The sequence below is a fragment of the Polypterus senegalus genome, chromosome 3 (assembly GCF_016835505.1).
Source record: "Polypterus senegalus isolate Bchr_013 chromosome 3, ASM1683550v1, whole genome shotgun sequence".
NCBI lineage: Eukaryota > Metazoa > Chordata > Cladistia > Polypteriformes > Polypteridae > Polypterus > Polypterus senegalus.
The window spans coordinates 34,757,352-34,776,709 of NC_053156.1; the positions used below are offsets into that span (position 1 = coordinate 34,757,352).

The window sequence follows — 19,358 nt, forward strand, 5'->3', positions numbered from 1 at the left end:
ACAAGGTGCAACTGACACCGTTGATGAAATTCAGTAAATCACCCAGCCAACTGTGCTTCAACTAGCTGCAAGCAAACAGACCGAGGCCGATGCTGACGCTTGCAGGCTAGTCTAGTGCAGCGGCTCAATCCCAAAGACAGTGATGCTGATTAACTAGGGGGCGGCAGTGGTCATGAGTTGGCTGCTCAACGAATGTACGGCACAGACTGATCAGCTCCACCGTGCTGGCAAATTGCACTGGGAACCGACTATAGCCGGTTGCGGCGATTTAAGACTTAAGGATGGTCTACAGCTAAAACGGCTAGATGGAAAAAATAACAAACTCGAAACTTAAGCCTGTTATGAAATGACGATGTGCTGATTAGTTTTTGAGCCAAATCATGCAAGACACAGAGGCATTCTAGAGGAACCCTCAAATACCGTAAACTCTGCAATTATTTATGAATTTCTTCTCGTCACTTACTCTCGTAATGACCTATTTTATGACCAGAATGATCGGCATCAGAACGGTAAATAATTACTGAAATGTTAATTTCAGGAGTTGAATTATGAGGAAAGATTAAAAGAGCTGAGCCTTTACAGTTTAAGCAAAAGAAGATTAAGAGGTGACATGATTGAAGTGTTTAAAATTATGAAGGGAACTAGTACAGTGGATCGAGACTTGTATTTTAAAATGAGCTCATCAAGAACACAGGGACACAGTTGGAAACTTGTTAAGGGTAAATTTCGCACAAACATTAGGAAGTTTTTCTTTACACAAAGAACGATAGACACTTGGAATAAGCTACCAAATAGTGTGGTAGACAGTAAGACGTTAGGGACTTTCGAAACTCGACTTGATGTTTTCTTGGAGGAAATCAGTGGATAGGACTGGCGAGCTTTGTTGGGCTGAATGGCCTGTTCTCGTCTAGATTGTTCTAATGTTCTAATGTTCTAGAATAGTTTGGGTAACTTGGTTCCTAGGCCGCAAAGCTAACTGACGCTCATGTCTGAATTTTTTACACATGTACACTCACACAGTATGAAACTTGATGTAGTGCCTCGCTGGTCAGTTAATGGCTTCAAGCACAGCAGGCATGGAGGAGTGAAGCTTGGCTTAGATGTTCCTGACCTGAGAGTTCATTGACATAAACTGATGATAAAACAGAAAAATACACAGCATTGGCCCTCTTGAAAGGGAGCGACAATACAGCCTGTGCTTCATATTCATCACTTTTCAGGTGATATTATAATAACAGCACAGTGATACTGTAGGTAGTATTATGCGTGTGAATTGTTTGACTGCATTTCCCTGCTTGATCAAGGGTGTCGTCATTTCCCAGTTTCTCCGTATGGGTCAGAGTTGCCATAAATATACATAAACGTTGGCATCAAGTAATCTTTTATAAGTTCTGACCTTTGCGTGGGAGGTTGCAAACTCAAATTTCAAGCCTGTTTTTGTGCGCACGTAAGCTTTATAAATGAGGCCCCAGGAGAGCCCTCAGTGAGAGACTCCATTCCATCAGAGCGCCTCTATTAATCTAGCATTGAAGAATGCAGTCCATGCATCAGCTTGACTGTTAAATTTAAAACACCTTCCTTTTCACACTTCTGATGTTTCTAATCCTCAGTTTCCATGTCTTTATGGAATGTATTGTTTCTCTTTACACGGAAGAAAGGGTGCATTTTTTAATTTGGATTTCATATTCAGAATTTACTAGCCGTTCACACTTTCTTTTATTTTTTTTTTTTGGTGTTATTACTCTGTGTTTAATAAATACTACACTCCATTTGCATATCCTGAGTGACTGAAGTAATAATGCAAATACAGAGCATCTGGTGTGCCACTTTCTTTCTGACATGGTTAGCAGGCTGGGAAGTTACACACCGTTAGTTAGAACATTAGAACACTCTAGACGAGAACAGGTCATTCAGCCCAACAAACACTCGCCTGTCCTATCCACTTAATTCTGTTTTAAAAAAAACATCAAGTCGAGTTTTGAAAGTCCCTAAAGCTTACTGTCTAACACAATACTTGGTTTCCTATTCCTAGTGTCTATGGTTCTCTGTGTAAAGAAAAACTTCCCATTGTTTGTGCAAAATTTACCCTTAGCACGTTTTCAGCAGTTCCCTCGTCTTCTTCATGAACTCATTTTAAAATGACAGTCTCAAACCACTGTAATAATTCCATTCATAATTTTAATCTTCGTTTGCTTAAACTGTATAGGCTCAGCTCTTTTAATCTTTCTTCTTAATTCAACCCCTGTAGACCTGGAATCAGCCTAGTCACTCTTCTCTGGACCTTTTCTAGTGTTGCTATGTCCTTTTTGTAGCCTGGAGACCAAAACTGCACACAGGACTCCAGATGAGGCCTCACCAGTGCATTATAAAGGTTGAGCAGAACCTCCTGTGACTTGTACTCCACACATCAAGGTGCTATATAACCTAACATTCTGTTAGCCTTCTTAATGGCTTCTGAACACTGTCTGGAAGGTGATAGCTTAGAGTCCACTATGACTCCTAAATCCTTCTCATAAGGTGGACTCTCAATTTTCAGACCTCCCATTGTGTATTCAAACCTATCATTTTAACTTCCTATGTATAATACTTTACATTTACTGACAGTAAATTTCATCTGCCACTTCATCTGGTTGGTAAGTGGCATTAACTAAGATGTATCAGTTACCGTGTCTCTAGGTAATGCTCTGCATCCTTTAGGTCAGGGCTATGTTGGTAAGCCCATATGTGAAGTGCCAAGGAGTGACAGGCAGTGCAGGATTCCTCCTAATCGGCGCTTCTGTGAACTGAACAAATATTTTATCCAGGTATTTGTAAATGATAAAACAAATGGAATGTCCCACGCAGAAATAAAAGCAAGCTACAAGTTTATAGATTTAGAATGAAAGAGTCAGATGTGTGTCAAGCCCTCATTACGCCGAAGTCTAATAAAACCCTTTACCTGTCAGCATTATACCAATTGTATTAAAAGAAATGAAAGACATCCTCTATAAACAGTTATTAGGCATATTTGAGTAGTCACTTCAGAAAGGAGAAGTATCTGAGGACTGGAAAGTTGCAATTGTGACTTCAGTGTTCAAGAAGGAAGACAAAATGGATCCTGTTAATTACAGATCAATAAATCTTACTTATGGACCATGCAAAATTATGGAAACTATAATCAGAAAACAAATAGAAAACTACATTTATGAAAATAACATACTAAATAACATGGAATTATGAGAGGAAGATCTGGCCAAACCAATCTTAGCTATATTTTTGAAAAGGCAACTGCAATAGTTGACAAAAATTAAATTTTATTATATCATTTACTTACTCAGAAAGACTTGGACAAACTTCAGAACTGGGCGATCACTTGGAAAATGCAGTTTAATGTAAAAAAGTGCAAAGTGCTGCACGTGGGCATAAGGATATATATATAAAATACAACGTTTGTCTGTATGTCTATCCGCTTTTCACGAGAGAACTACTTAACAGATTTAGATCAGGTTTTTTTCCATAATTTGCTTGGAAATTTTCTGCTGATTTTGCGACTGCCATCATCGCGTTAAGTATCATACTTCGCTTGCAGTACCATTTTATTTGCGCAAATCCAAAAGAGACAGGCAATGGGCTGAGGGGAGCAGGGTTGGGCCCTCCACCCTCATGCGCCAGCCTCAGGTCATTCCTTACCTCCGCTTAGCTAGCGAACAAGAGAACTACTTAACGGATTTAGATCAGGTTTTTTTCTAAAATTTGCTTGAACACTCCAGTTGATTTTGACTTCTCTCATCGCACTATGTATCTTAATTCACTTGCACGAATCCGAGGGAGATACAGCGGGCCAAGGAGAGGGGGGCGGGGCCTCCTCACTCACACACCAGCCTGGGGTTGTAACTTACATCTGCTTAGCTAGTGAACGAGAGAACTACTTAATGGATTTAGATCTCATTTTTTTCTGTAATTTGCTTGCACATTCCAGTTGAATTTGCGACTTCTGTCATTGCGCTAAGAATCGTAGTTTGCTTACTGGAGCGATACATTCATGTTAATCTGAGAGAGAGGCCGCAGGCCGAGGGGAGAGGAAAGCGTGACATCAGGAGTTGGGAGCCGGGCAGGGCCCTCCTCACTGTCCAATTTCACTATTACGCGGGTGGACGACTAGTCAATTATAAATACAAGATGGAGGACACCATTCTAGTGGAAGGAACCACTGGACAGGATTTAGAGGTTTATGTTGATGGCACAACATTTTCATTACTTAAACAATGTGCAGAAGCAATTAAAAATGCAAATAACATGGTAGGTTATACTGTAAAAACAGTTGAATATAAAATAAGGAATGTTATGATCAGACTATTTAACACACTAGTGTGATGACATCTGGAGTATTGTGTGCAGTTCTGGTCATCACACTACAAGACAGACATAGCAGCACTTGAAGCGGTGCAGACCAGGATTACTTCATGACTTCAGGCCATGGCTACTGTGACAGACTCAGACAATTAAACCTGTTTAGTCTGAGCAGAGGAGACTGTATGGGGACTTCATCCAGGTCTTCAAAATTCTCAAAGGCAATGATAGAGTAGATCCAATAGAGTTCCTTCAGCTTAAGGGTGAATCACATACTTGACGACATCAGTGGAAATTAAGGGGAAGATCATTTAAAAGTAATGCCAGGAAACATTTCTTTACGCAAAGAGTTGAGGGACTCTGGAAGAAACTACCAAGACATGGAGTTGAAGCAGAAACCTTGATCACCTTAAGAAAAATGTGGATGAGATATTAGGACAGCTTAGCTAGTAGCTAAACAAATAGGCTTGATGGACTGACAGTCTCCTCTCATTTTTGAATTTCTTATTTTTTATGTTCTTATGTGGATAGGATGTGTGTTTATTAAACGTAGAGTGCATGAGCAGACCAATCAGTTCCACAAACCCCATGATAATACAACCCTGAAACGTAGATACTGGGAAATAACAGCTAGCTTAATTCAGCTAGGTGTCCAATTAAAAAAAGAAGAAAAACCTGCAGCCACAGGGGGTCCCCAGGACTGTGTTTGAGTGGCACTGCTTTAGGCCATTATTTCTGAAATGTTTCCTGTAAGGATGGATAAATGGAATAAGGCTGAATCCACATACATGTTCATAGAGTGCTCCCTTCTTGCTCATCTGTTTACTACAACTGTACTAGACACTGCTTCATGAAATAAGCCAGCAAATGACAACAGCTTGAAAGTTGACACATCTACATTATCTAAAAGGTTCAGTTGGCACCCATGCTGGATCCCTTAAACGTGAGGTGCATCACCTGCTGGTCTGGTATGTGTGACTTCTAACTTTGGGGTACAAAAGTTACCATAGTCTGAGAAACACACCGTTAAGCTGGTAAAAACCCGCTGTTTCTTGGCACTACTGTTAAATGTGCTGCTGTCATTGTGAAGAGTATGGTTTGATCGGGTTAAAGGTTTCCTCCCGACACCTTTGCTGAAGCACATTTAATCCTAGTCAGGTATACATGGCGGAGTTTACTCCAGGCAGACACATGGCCGGTTATACCTCTGTCCTCTTTCAGTCTGCCAATGGCAGGTCACCTTCCCCAAATGCAAAAGAAGATGGGGAAGTCAACCAGGAGCGTCGAGGAGCTGCTTCCGAGCAGGAGAGGCAGTTGCCATGCCAACGAAGCATCAGCACATACAGCTGCTCAAACACCATGGGGAAGCGGGGGGAGTCGAGGGGGAGTTCTGGTTTGAGAAGACAATCTGCATCTGACAGTTATCCTTCTATAGGGCTTCCTGATTGCTGTCAGCACGGCTGCATCTCCGAAGTGAAAGTAGAGACGGAAGAGCGGCAAACCCCCCACCTCCCAGTGTTCCCCCAGGGGCACAGTCTGAGCCTGATCTCTGTGGGCATAGGCACTAACAGATGTTATTTCTATTTATATTCATGCTTGGTAGCTTGGCAAACTAATTACCCAGTGATGCACCAGGTACAAATATTCTTGCGCCACACACGTCTCATCTGATTCTGCCACTCGGAGTTTTACATTTTGGGCCAGTTCTGCACAGCGGCAGTGGCTGTCTTTGGTGGGAATTGCAGCATTTTCACAGATAGATAGATAGATAGATAGATAGATAGATAGATAGATAGATAGATAGAAAATGTTATATATAATAGATAGATAGATAGATAGATAGATAGATAGATAGATAGATAGATAGATAGATAGATAGATAGATACAAAAGGCACTATATAATAGATAGATTGATAGATAGAACAGGTGCTATGTAATAGATAAATAGATAGAAAGGGCAATTGTAACAAAAGGCGCTATATAGGCGCCTGACCCAACACAGAAGGACACAGAGGCACATATAAAACCAACAAGACTTTATTTTTCTTCACCTGTGGGCACACGTCTTCCCCGTGACCCACAGGCAATACACCGTCCCAAGCACTTTTCCACCACACAGCAACAACCTTTCCTTTAACCACCACTCCTCCACAAGCGTAGTCCTCCTCCTCCCGACCCTGGCTTCTTGCGTGGTGGTGGCTGGCCCCTTTTATAACCCACCTGGTCCTAATTGCACCTCCGGGTGGGGCTGAAGATTCATCCAGCCAGGCTGCTGAGTCCATGTAGCTACCCCTAGCGGCCATCTGAGCCCACAACCAGGCCGTGGAGGACTCCATCTCCCAGTCCTGGTGGTTGGGGAATCACCGTCAGCCAGGGAGGCTGCCACCAAGCATCCCGGGGAAGGTACTGGACTGCCCATGGTGGCTCTTCTCCCCCGGAACATAAGCAGCAGGGGCGTCCTTCACACAATATATAATAGATAGATAGATAGATAGATGCAAAAGGCACTATATAATAGATAGATAGATAGACAAGGCACTATATAATAGATAGATAGATAGATAGATAATGTGAAAGGCACTATATAATAGATAGATAGATAGATAGATAGATAGATGCAAAAGGCACTATATAATAGATAGATAGATAGACAAGGCACTATATGATAGATAGATAGATAGATAGATAGATAGATAATGTGAAAGGCACTATATAATAGATAGATAGATAGACAAGGCACTATATAATAGATAGATAGATAGATTAGATAGATAGATAGATAGATAGATAGATAATGTGAAAGGCACTATATCATAGATAGATAGATAGATAGATAGATAGATAGATAGATAGAATTTTTGTTTTATTTACAATTATAATACAATGACAGTCATTATTATTAGACACCTTTCTGTAATATATGAAAAACATTTACGACTTTCACGTTCTTCTAGTCACATTTTACTACTTGAAATAAAGTTTGTGTTGTACATAAAACATGATTTATATCCCATATCTCCTGAAATATTCCTGATTGTTTCATTAACTTACAACATGGTGTAATGGGCATGCAATAAGGGAGTGTGCTTGGGGTCTTAGTCAGGAGAACGCAATGGAGACGAATTATGCAGAAGCATATGTACTGCCTTCTCTTCCTCTTTCAGCTTGGGAGTGAAAGAGGAGCCCACAGAGGAGTAGTGGGCTCAATTCTGGATTCTTCCGGAAGTCCTGCCCCTTCCATCGCCATCCCTGTATAAATGTGGCAACAGCCTGAAACTGGCATTTGTTTTTGGACCCATGATTGGTGGAGGCAAACGAGTCTGCAGGAGAATTACCTTTGGAAGGAGTACAAAACCAATGCTAAGTCTGCACCATGTTTTCGTTAGTTTTGTTGCCTTTTCTTTATTAATGTCGCTACTAATTAACAGGAATCTCGGCAAAATCCTATCACTTTATCATGTCTTTTATATATGACTATCTAGCCCCCGTGGCTCCACCCGTGTAGTAGTGAAACAGGACACATTTTAAAAATCATTTAACAAACAGGTATTGCTTGCTAAGCGGAAGCAAGGTAAGCTCCAAAATGTGGACAGAGGTAGAGCGATTCGAATGTAGGCTGGCACGTGAGTGAGGAGTGCCCGATCGCTAACGTTACGCTATCCCTTCCCCTCAGCCTGAAGCCTTTGTCTCGAATTACTGAGAATAAATCATTCCAGCAAGCGAACTATGATACTTGGAGAGAGAAGCTTCAAAATCAACCAGAATGTTCAAGCAAATTATACAATAAACCCGATCTAAATCGGTTAAATAGTTTTCTAATTCACTAGTGAAGCAGAAGCAAGGTATGCTCCGAGACTGTTGCATGAATGAGGAGGCCCCCATCCAGATCCCCACTCTTGACGTCATGCTTCCCCCTCCCCTCAGCCCACAGCCTTTGTCTTAGATTGGAGCAATAATATACTACTCGATTAGTGCCAATATATCGCTTCTGCAAATGAGCTGAATCAACCGGAATGTTCAAGCAAATTATAGAAAAAAACCCGATCTAAATCCTGTGACGGCCGGTCAGGACCCATGCCCAGCCAGGATGCCCTTTCTGTACTTGATCCGGGGGAACAGCCATTGGCGGCACAGTACCTCCCCTGGAACGCTTTGTGGCAGCCCCCCTAGATGACAGTGTTGCCTTGGACTCCCGCAGGGCTTCACGGGAGTTGGTTGCAGCTCTGTTGGCATCCAAGGGTGCTGCCAGGGAGTGCTGTAATAGCTGCTGAGCCCTCTTGGACAGAACTTCCGGGTATGGCAGAAGAATCGCCCACACAGGCTCAGGGACAATTGTAGCACATCCTTGTGACACCCCTGAATCCCAACAGGACTGTAATGAACTCCAATTCCCATGAAGCCTTGCAGGAGTCCGAGGTATCGATGCCATCCAGGGGGGTTTGCCATCTGGCGTTCCAGGGGAGGTGATGCTCTGTTCACCCTTGCTCCCACTGTCCTTAAAAAGCAGAGGCGTCTCGGCCGGGCAGGGACCCTGTCCATCCATGACAATCCGTTAAGTAGTCCTCTCGTGAGAAGCTGACAGACATACAGACAGACGTTGGATTAAGCATATATATAGAGATGGGTCAGAAATCCCTGATAATCTGCGCACAGTTTTTAATTCTAAGCCACTCAACCTAGGTGGAGTCATGCTGGTTAATAAATTAACAATGCATTAATGTTTTCTAAAATTTGAAGATTAGTTTAAAATGTAACAGCTTATTTTTTTATCCACTGCCACAACTTACATTCTAGAATGGAAAAGTCACGGTTTGCTGCCCCCTTTAGGACAACATGGGTACTGAGAGAAGAAGAATGAAAGTTTGTGTTAGCCGTGCTAAAGTGTTCTGAGATGTCCATCAAACTTCTCCCAGCACCATCAGTTACAAAGTAGGACCTGCCCTGGAGAGGGAGCGCGTTCATTAAGGTCCAAAATATTGCTGTCCGCTGGCACCCATGAATGACTAGCAATGTCCCTTGTGGGCAGTGTTATAGTGTACTTGCTAATGTAGATTTTTAACAAGTGCTTTCTCTGACATCATTTATTTCTACATGGACTCTAAAACTTCCTTACTATTTGTCTCCTCAGATTTGCATTCTGTCCTTCATCATCTTTATTGCTTTGAGGCAACCCCATTCCTTTATCTACTATGTTTTTGTCAAAGGCCATCTACAAAAACAAGTCCTTCAAAATTGTCAGGGTGTCCCATGGAAGCGTGTTTTGTTTGTTGGTCACTCAAGGTGCACAATTACTGCATGTCCTTATATCTTGACTCAAGTTTTTAAACCCATCTCTTCTTCTCAGATATCCGGGACAGAAGGAAGAAGCCTGTTATGCTCTTCATTCATGGTGGCTCTTATATGGAAGGGACGGGAAATATGTTTGATGCCAGTGTGCTGGCCGCCTATGGAAACGTCATTGTCGTCACTATGAACTACCGCCTGGGTGTGCTTGGTAAGTCCTTCTTGCTTTTTTTTTTGTCTCTGCTCTGGCTTGTAAAGAGAAAAAAAGGAGAAATACACACTGGGGTTAAGATTTTATATACTGTGGTAAATGGATATATTGTGATAGACATAATGGATAGACTGGCATACGATTGGGATTGGAAAGAGGTTCCATTATTGTGGAAGGACAGGGCAGATTGATGTACACCCCAGCCGGAATTGTTTCTATACCCATTCCCAGTGAGAGACATCTAATGATGGACTAGGGAGGACTGCCTGCCAAGAACAGTTCATCCCCCAGTATGATAGGTAACAGTGTAGCTTTGACAATATTCAAGTTTGGATAATTGTAGATTTTTCATGGGACATGCAGTTCTTGAGGTCCCTGGGTGCTATCAGAGGATGCTTATGGGTGTGAACGTACTGTTTAGGGGGGTTCAGCCTGACCTGGAAGTGCTTCCTTGGTGCAATGTTGTGGCACCAACACTACTCCGGGGTCCGGCATAAAAGAAGCTGACTCACCTCACTGTGGGAGTGGAGTCAGGAGGAGGTGGACAAATGTGGTATGGTAGGACTAGAGGAAGGAGAAGAGAGAGACTTGTGTTTAGGGTGAAAGAGTGACTGTAAAGGTATTGTGAATAAAAGGGACTGGTGTCTGTGAGGTTGTGTTTGAGATTGGGGGAATCTGAGGTGCCCCCTATAGGTCACAAAATGTACAAGTATCTATCTATCTATCTATCTATCTATCTATCTATCTATCTATCTATCTATCTATCTATCTATGTGTGGAGTGTTTTACACGTTTGTAGTGGATGAATATGGGGTAGGAAAAAGAGTGTAGCACTGCCACCAACTTTTGTTCCATTTGCTCTCTTTGAATGGAGGAGAAGATAGCACATAAAGACCAATGAGGTCACTTCCCTCACACACAAAGCCACGCCCTTGCTGGTATCAATCCTTTTTAATCAAATCCCTCACAGGAAGTCTGCATTCAATATCAGACAAGCTTCTGAAGAGAACAGATATCTGTCTATCACAGCTACTGGATATGAGTTTGTTCAGCATTCCATTTCAAGACCATGGGAAGGCCATCTACAAGATTCTGGAGTTAGTCTGTGGGAATTTGTTGTTCATTCCGTTAAAGGATCTTATCTACATTGCGTGGCCTTGCATCAAAACAAGTGAACAGATGTGCTCTGTGTCTGCCCTCACTGAAAACCATGCTACAATAATAGACCAAATATGCATTACAATGAAGAATTGTTCTTTCCGACTTGCACTTTATCATTACTTTAATGTAAATAACTTAATGTAAATAATTTAGTTCAAGTAAAATTACTTTCAACATCCTTTAATTGTCTGTGGGCGACTGAAAATAACTGTTGCTTACTATGGTGACAAGGCAATGGACCAAAAAACACAAACTGAAATTAAAACCTCCACATTCACGGCCTGATTTAAGATGATCAAGCCGATTTGTATTCCACCAGTTTACTGAAGAGCCAGAACTGTTTTTTTCTTCCTCATAGAAATTCATCTCTTGTTAAGTTAAGAATAAACAGTTGAAAATGCTGGCTTGTTTTCATGCAATCCTAACCTGTGCCGCAATGCCGAACACATATTCACTTGAATAAGTTTGAATTGAGCATAGCAAGGAAATGAGCAGAGACCTAAACACATGGGTATTGTTGTTGTGGTGCAATGACCGGTTCTTCTTGACAGGACTTTCATTATTGCACAAGATGCTCTTTCCTAAGCATTTGTTCTGGTACTGTGTTGCTTGTATTTCTTCTTGCCATTGAATAAGTTGTGTGTGTGTTGTTGGGACATTACAAGATTGATCTGGTGACCTCTGATTTCCAGTAATTCTCATTAATGTGATGATGTCACAATAATTAAGTCAAGAGTCAAATGACGATCATATTGCTGTGTGAACAACATTATAACTGTACAACTTTGAGAACACAGTGAGAGGTCTAAAACTTGAAGGTACATCGTACCTGACCTGAGTCTTAGTGGACTCATCAATATCTAAATCCAGACCGTGTTTAGAAGAAGGCTAATAGGATATTGAGAGTCCCAGATGTATAGAGTAAAAGTCAAGGGAGGTTATGCTAAAGTTATATAAAACACTAGTGTGGCCTCACCTGGAGGATTCTGCACAGTTTTGGTCTCCATATTACAAAAATGACATAGCAGTGCTATCTATCTATCTATCTATCTATCTATCTATCTATCTATCTATCTATCTATCTATCTATCTATCTATCTATCTATCTATCTATCTATCTATCTATTGTAAGAAAGACGCTATATTATGCCTGACCTGACACAGACTTGACACGGGAGGCACGTATAAAATAAAAGACCTTTATTTTTCTTCAGCTGGAGGGCACATCTTCCCCGTAATCCCTCCAGCCACAACACAGTCCCAAGCACAAAAAAAACACAACAGCACTATCCTCTCTTCCACCACCAGCACCAGCACCACTCCTCCACAAGCTTAGTCCTCCTCCTCCTCCCAACTCTGGCCGCTGAGTGGTGGTTGCTGGCCCCCTTTTATCAGGCACCCGGAAGTTGCTGACATCCGGCTGCACTTCCAGGCAAGACGAAACCAGTGCCCAAAAGAGGCCAGCTGCTCCTGTTGCAGCACCTCCTGGTGGCGCCTGTGGAACCCCATAGAGCTGCACAGAACTCCAACTCCCATGAAGCCATGGGGGAGTCCCAGGCACTGCTGCAACCCAGGGGTGCTGCCATCTAGCATTCAGGGGAAGATACTAGGCTTCCCACCCTTGTCCCCCTGGCAGATTTGGTGAAGGGGTGTCCTGGCCAGGCATGGACCCCGGCCATCTGTCACACTATCTATCAGGTCTAAGTTACTTTCAACATCCTTTAATCATCTGTGGCTGACTGAAAATAACTGTTAACAATAGCAATAATTAAGAATTAAAAATAATTAACAATAATATAACAATAAGTCAAGTATCAAATGACAATCATATTGATGTGTGCCTCTCTCTACTCATGCTTTACGCAGACAACCCTATGTGCTCAACTTGAGGTTTTATTCACTTACGGAAGCAGAATAAAATTGAACACAAGCATTCAAGTGTACAGCTACATCCCCACTACCAGCAGTGCTTTTGAACAAAAATGAGTTCAGTCCACATTAGCATTTTCACGTTCTTTATGAAAGTATCTCTGTCCACAGTAAAATGACCGAAAATGCACATGACATTGTTGTCCACCTACATTGGGTATGCAGGTAGCATAGATGTTTTACCCAAAACCGTGGCTCCGTGAAAATGTTACCGTATTTACACACACACACACACACACACACACAGACATAATTCCAAAAATGGTATTTTCAGACTCAGGGAGGTCTAAAACATTGAGATTCACCAAAACCTCGACATTGAATCTTCAGACGATTGCAATACTCTCCATAGACTTCGTATACGAGAAAGTAAAACCACGAGGGTAATTTGGGCAAAAGGCGAAAACGGGGACTAACAAAACCATAGCAGGCATACATCAGATGAAATCATTTTTGTGTTTCATTTACATTTTCCGATGTGTGTTACTAGTTCATTTATTAAATAAATTCCAAACTGGCACATCCAATGCCAAATACTTACTTGGCTGGCTGTATTTTTGATGCCTTTGGGCAAAATTTGACTGCTGGTATAGGGTGAAAAATGTTTTCTGAATCCACACTACTTTATTACTATTTTATTATTGTTGTTATTATGTAGCAGACACTTTTGTCTAAAAAGTCAATATTTGTGCCCTACCGTTGAGGAACTGTACATTTGTACATTAGGAAGATGTTATCGTTATTATGACCATTTAGCAGATGCTGTTATTCAAGGCCACGTACATAAATCAGTGGAAGTACAAATCCTGTACATGTATACGTTAGGAATTTCTTATTGTTATCACCATTGGTGTAGTTTGCCTAAAGCTGCTTCCATAAATCAATTTAGTACATTACATTGGAGGGATTACACATATATATGTTAGAAATGTATTATTCTTGTTATTTTATGGCAGCTTAGAAGAATCTTTCTAAATATACCATGATGGCTAAGGGACTGAGTGTGTGCACATTACATGTTGGAGTGAATCTCGCAAAACACGAAAGAAAAGAAAACGCCCTTAGTCTGTCTCCTCTCATACATCATGGCAGGAAGTCCATGGTGTGGTCCTTCCGTGGGCAAGTCACACAGAATCACAGCCAAGACATTGACAGGCATGGCGAGTGGACAGCATTGACATTCTGAAAGAATTAGACAACTACGCACTGATGGTCTTTGATGGACACGTGGCCTGTTGTTTTCTTCACACAGAGAACCTCAGATACATGGAGTACATGACCAAGTCGCCTGGTAGGCAGGAGGACTTTATTAACCTTCGTAACTCGACACGCTCACACCTAGCCATCCATATGACCTAAAAGAAAACGTGATTCATTAGACCAGTCCACCATCTTCCATTCCACTATGGACCAGTTCTAATGCTCACATGCCCATTGTAGGCACTTTCAGCCATGGACAGGAGTCAGCATGGGTACTCTGACTGGTCAGTGGGTACAAAGCCCCACTGTTCACTGTTGTGTTTTTCAGCAATTAGTGCTACAGTAGAACTTCTGTGCGATCAGACAAGACGGGTTAGCCTTCACTCCCCTTACGCATCAATGAGCCTTGGGCACACATGTCGCTGGTACACTGGTTGTCCTTTCTTTTACCCCATAGGTAGGTACTGTAGAACAGTGACTATGTTTTGTTGTTTATGTATCTCAACAGCCACTGTAGTTAAGAAAGTAGTAGGAGCGGCATTAAGAAAGATTTGGATGTGCATGCAGATTGATGTATTTTGGTTGTGGCGCACTGTTGGGGCTCTTGTCCAGCCAGAATGCCTGGCGGATGAAAAGACCGGGATAAAGACAATACGTCCCCAGGGACACAAGAGAGCAGCCCCCCGGTTTGCATTGGGGCCACGGGATTGGAGCTTGGAAGCTCAACCCTGTTGGAGACTGTGGCCTCCACCAGGGGCTGCCTGGACGATCCCGGAGCCCTGGACTGCAGCACTTCCGGGCAGAAGATCATCAGAGAGCACCTGGAGCACATCCGGGTGACAATAAAAGGGGCCGCCTCACTCCATTCGGGAGCCGGAGATGAGAGATGGAGGAACAGAGCTTGTGAAGGGAGGAGTAGAGGCGGCAGCTGAGAGAAAAGGAGAAAGAATAGAGAGAAAAGAAGAAAAGCACTGAGCTATTTGTGGTGATTTGTGCACTGTGTGCTGTGTAGAAGAGAAAGTAAAAAGCGTGAGCTTCTGTAAGTGTGCCTCTGGTATCTGTCTGTGTCGGGTTGGGTGGCTGGCACATGGTGTACAATAAACTACTGATAACTTTCAATGACTGTGACCACTCATCATTCAATAGGTACTGTTCATGGCTTCCCAGGGACACCCCACAAGACCTGCCATTTTGGAGATGTTCTGACCCAGTTGTCTGGCCATCACCGTGTGGCTCTTGTTAAAGTTGCTCAGATCCTTACACTTGCCCATTTTTTTTCTGGTGCCAACACATCGCCTTCAAGAACTGACAGTTCTCTCACTGCCTGACATATCCCAGCCCTTGACAGGTGCCATTGTAACACTTCACCTGTTGGTGGTATAAATGTTCATTGGCTGCATACTGAAAATATTATATTATATGCTGAAACCCTCAAACGAGATACTGAAATACATACATTATGTACAGTACTGAAATGAATGCACTATATTAAAACTCCTACACTATGTATTGAAGTGAACATGTAGATTATATATTGAGATGGTCGGTTTCGTCATGGTAGAGTCCTAGGGTGACCCTGTTTTCCTTTCTGTGCTGCAAATCCCATCTTTTGCCCTTATATGATTACTTTTACCAGCCTGGCCATTGTCAGCGTTAACTGCTACTGTAGTTCAATAATTCCACATTTCTTTTGCATGTGTAACTCCACGCAATTAAACAAAGTATCAGAACAAACAGGAAAGAAATGTATGCCATTTACTCATGCATAGATTAAGTTAAGATTTTCAGTTGTGCCCAAAATTTAAGCAAAGTAAAATGTGTGTTGGCAAAATAATACAACCTGATTAATAAACAGTTTCTCTGGTGCGCTTAGGTTACCAGGTGTCTCTCTGTCTTAGTAAGCTGAATGGTCTTCGGTCCAATATGTCCCTTTGGTGGCATGGCAGTGTTTGTACTGGTACAGTTCTATATTACTCTACTTTCTCCTTTTGTATTCTTTAATATGTAACCTTTGTCAGAAGGCCTCATATCCCATAGACTTTGCACAGTTTATAAGGTATTGTACTTTATAACATCTCCCCACCTTCTCTTCTACATGTGTAACCAATTACATAGAGTAAAAGACAAGCAGGAGTTAAGTTACAACTTTAAATAATGTATTATTGATGATATTCATAAAATAATAGCAATAAGTAAAGTACAAGTGATTAATGAAAACCATACAACCTGATAAATGCTGATGTGTAGTTTCAGGCGGCACACAGACTTATTAGTTACTCAAATGTCTCTGGTCAGGTCATCATTTTTAGTCAGCTCTCTTTAGAACAGGCCGCCTGCCTGTCTCAATATGGCTACCGAGTTGTGCTTCTCGTTTCAGTCTTTTCAGTCCATGGTGTGTGAGATGCTCCTTCATCATGATGGTGTGAAAGAGAGGGAGAGAAAAGGAATGGTAATGCAACCGAATTTATGCATTCTTTGTCCAAATCCTTACACCAGTAGGGCATCGTGCTACAGGACTGCCAATCCCAAACAGCCATACTTTATACCTGGGTGGGCAATATCAGTCCTGGAGAGTGGCAGTGGCTGCAGGTTTTTGTTCCAACCCAGTTTCTTAATGAGAAGTCAATTATTGCTGATGACGCAGTTATTGCTTAAGTGACATATTGATGCTTCATTTTAGTGGTCTCGCTTGTTAAGGTTCTTCACCCTCAATTGCTTAATTTCAATCTTAAACAGCTTCATTCAGTGTTTTGATGGCTCCTTATTAGCAATAAAATGTAAATGACAAAGCAGCCAGCGGTTCTCCATCTAGCTTGTTTCCCTTTACATTTGTTTGTGTTCATCATGCACTGTTTGATTTAATAAAAAAATCTGACAGACTGAAAATTATACATTTTAGGCTTCAAATGATTTGCAAGATATTTTTGTAAAGGAAAAAACCTACGATAGAACCTTACATTGCACAGACTAATAAGCCATGAAATCAAATAAGTTCTGAGATTGGCAAGGATTGGTTTCTAATTAAGCAACTGGGTTGGAATGAAAACCTGCAGCCACAGTGGCTCTCCAGGATCGACATTGCCAACCCCTGCTTCAGACCAATGGGGGCATACAGTACCCTTCACACCTGCCCTCAAAACCATTTGTTAAGGTGAAGCTGGCCAGCTAGGTAGTCTGGCTTTCCTGTGGGGGTGGACTGAGAGAGTCCTACAGGGAATCAATCATCTTGCCAAACTGGTTTAAGGTACTTCCACTGAACCTGTCATATAAAATTACAAAGAGTCTCAGTCCTAAAAGGTTTTGGTTAGCCAAATATCAAACCACCGCTGTTCCTATCAATGATATAACACTAATATTTCATTGCTTTATCTAAGTTCCAAATAAAGACATGCAAAATATTTATCAACTTATATACACAATTTCACACCACAACATACAGAAACAGACAGAATGACTGTCCATATACAGTGGGCAGCTTCTAAATTTAGGCTCATCCAGCTTCCTTGATTGACCCCCTGGACCAACAGGACATCATAGTGCAGGGTCTCCCCTGGGTCATTCCAGCCCTATTTTAACACGACTCAGCCCCAATTCTATTCCTGGTCAGATTTTTCTTTCATCTCTGTATTTTCCCAAGCTGTCATCCTGGAAAGGGAAAGGGTTCTCATGCTTCTAAACTTTGCCCACCTTCCATAGGTTCATAAACTCTACCTGTACAACTAAATCCACACTTTTGATGTCACAGATAGAATATCACAGCAGTAGCATCACACTCAGTTTAGGGAAGGTTATAACAAAACCCTCTTTGTAAAATCCGTTACAACCAGATTGATGAAAAGCCTTCAACCTCCCTGCCACAAGTTACATACCCCAGAGCAGCACATATACAGGTGGGGTGGTGGCTCTGAGGCTAGGGATCTGCCCTGGCAATTGGAAAGTTGCCGGTACAAATCCCGTAAATGCCAAAAAGGAACTCTGAGTGCTTTGAGTAGTGAGAAAAGTGCTATATAAATGCAAGAAATTATTATTATTATTATTATTATTATTATTATTATTATTATTATTATTATATCTGATCTAGTAGGGTCATACTATGCCCAAGCAACAAATGGTTTATGTAGTATTAGTTTAAGTATAAAAATATGACTCAAACTTATTCGATAAAGACAATATTACATGCTAAAAAGTGGCCACATTATTAGGTACACCTTGCTAATACCTGGTTGGACCCCCTTTTCTCCTCCAGAACTGCCATAATTCTTGGTGCAGATTCAACAAGGTGCTGGAAACACTCATCAGGGATTCGGGTCCATATTGACATGATAGCACACAGTTGCTGCTGATTTGCCAGCTGCACATCCACAATGTAAATCTCCTCTTCCACCACATCCCAGTGGTGCTCTATTGGATTGAGATCTGGTGACTGTGGAAGCCATTTGAGTACAGTGAGCTCATCGTCATGTTCAAGAAACCAGTTTGAGATGATCTGAGCTTTGTGACATGGAACGTTCTCCTGCTGGAAGTACCCATCTTCTGTATTGTAACCTCAGTTTCCTGTTCTTAGCTGACAGGAGTGACACCCGGTGTGGTCTCCTGCTGCTGTAGCTCATCGGCCTTAAGGTTCGACGTGTTGGGTGTTCAGAGATGCTCTTCTGAATACCTTGATTGTAACGAGTGGTTATTTCAGTTACGCTTGCCTTTCTATCAACTCAACCCAGTCCGGCCATTCTACTCTGACCTCTGGCATGGATGAGGCATTTTCACCCAGAGAAAACACTCACACTCACTGGATATTTTCCCATTCTTTGTAAACCCTAGAAATGTTTGTGCATGAAAATACCAGCAGATCAGCAGCTTCTGAAATACTCAGACCAGCACCAACAACCATTCCACATTCAAAATCACTTGTTAGCTTTCTTCCCCATTCTGATGGTCAGTTTGAACTTCAACAGATTGTCTTGACAATATCTACAAGCCTACATTAATTGAGTTTCTGCCATGTGAGTGGTTGATTTGATTTTTGTGTTATCAAATAGTTGAAGTGGTGCACCTAATAAAGTGATCCAGAGATGTTCAATTGGGTTCAAGTCCGGACTTGGACTGTGCCACTCAAGGACATTTCCAGAGTTGACCCTAAGTCACTCTTCTGTTGTCTTTGCTTGTGTTTTGGTTATTGGTTATTGTCCTAGTTTTAGGTGAACCTTTGTCCAGTCTGAGGTTCAGGTCACTTTGAGCAGGATTATG

General features: G+C 41.8%; 1 protein-coding gene across 1 annotated transcript in view; it reads left to right on the top strand.

The window, feature by feature from the left end:
• nlgn2a (neuroligin 2a) overlaps nucleotides 1–19,358 on the top strand; it is a 604,796-nt gene that overhangs the window by 369,980 nt on the left and 215,458 nt on the right. The window contains exon 4 of the mRNA XM_039746931.1: nucleotides 9,675–9,824. Within this exon, the coding sequence (XP_039602865.1) occupies nucleotides 9,675–9,824 (150 nt within the window). The remainder of the gene's footprint in view (nucleotides 1–9,674; nucleotides 9,825–19,358) is intronic.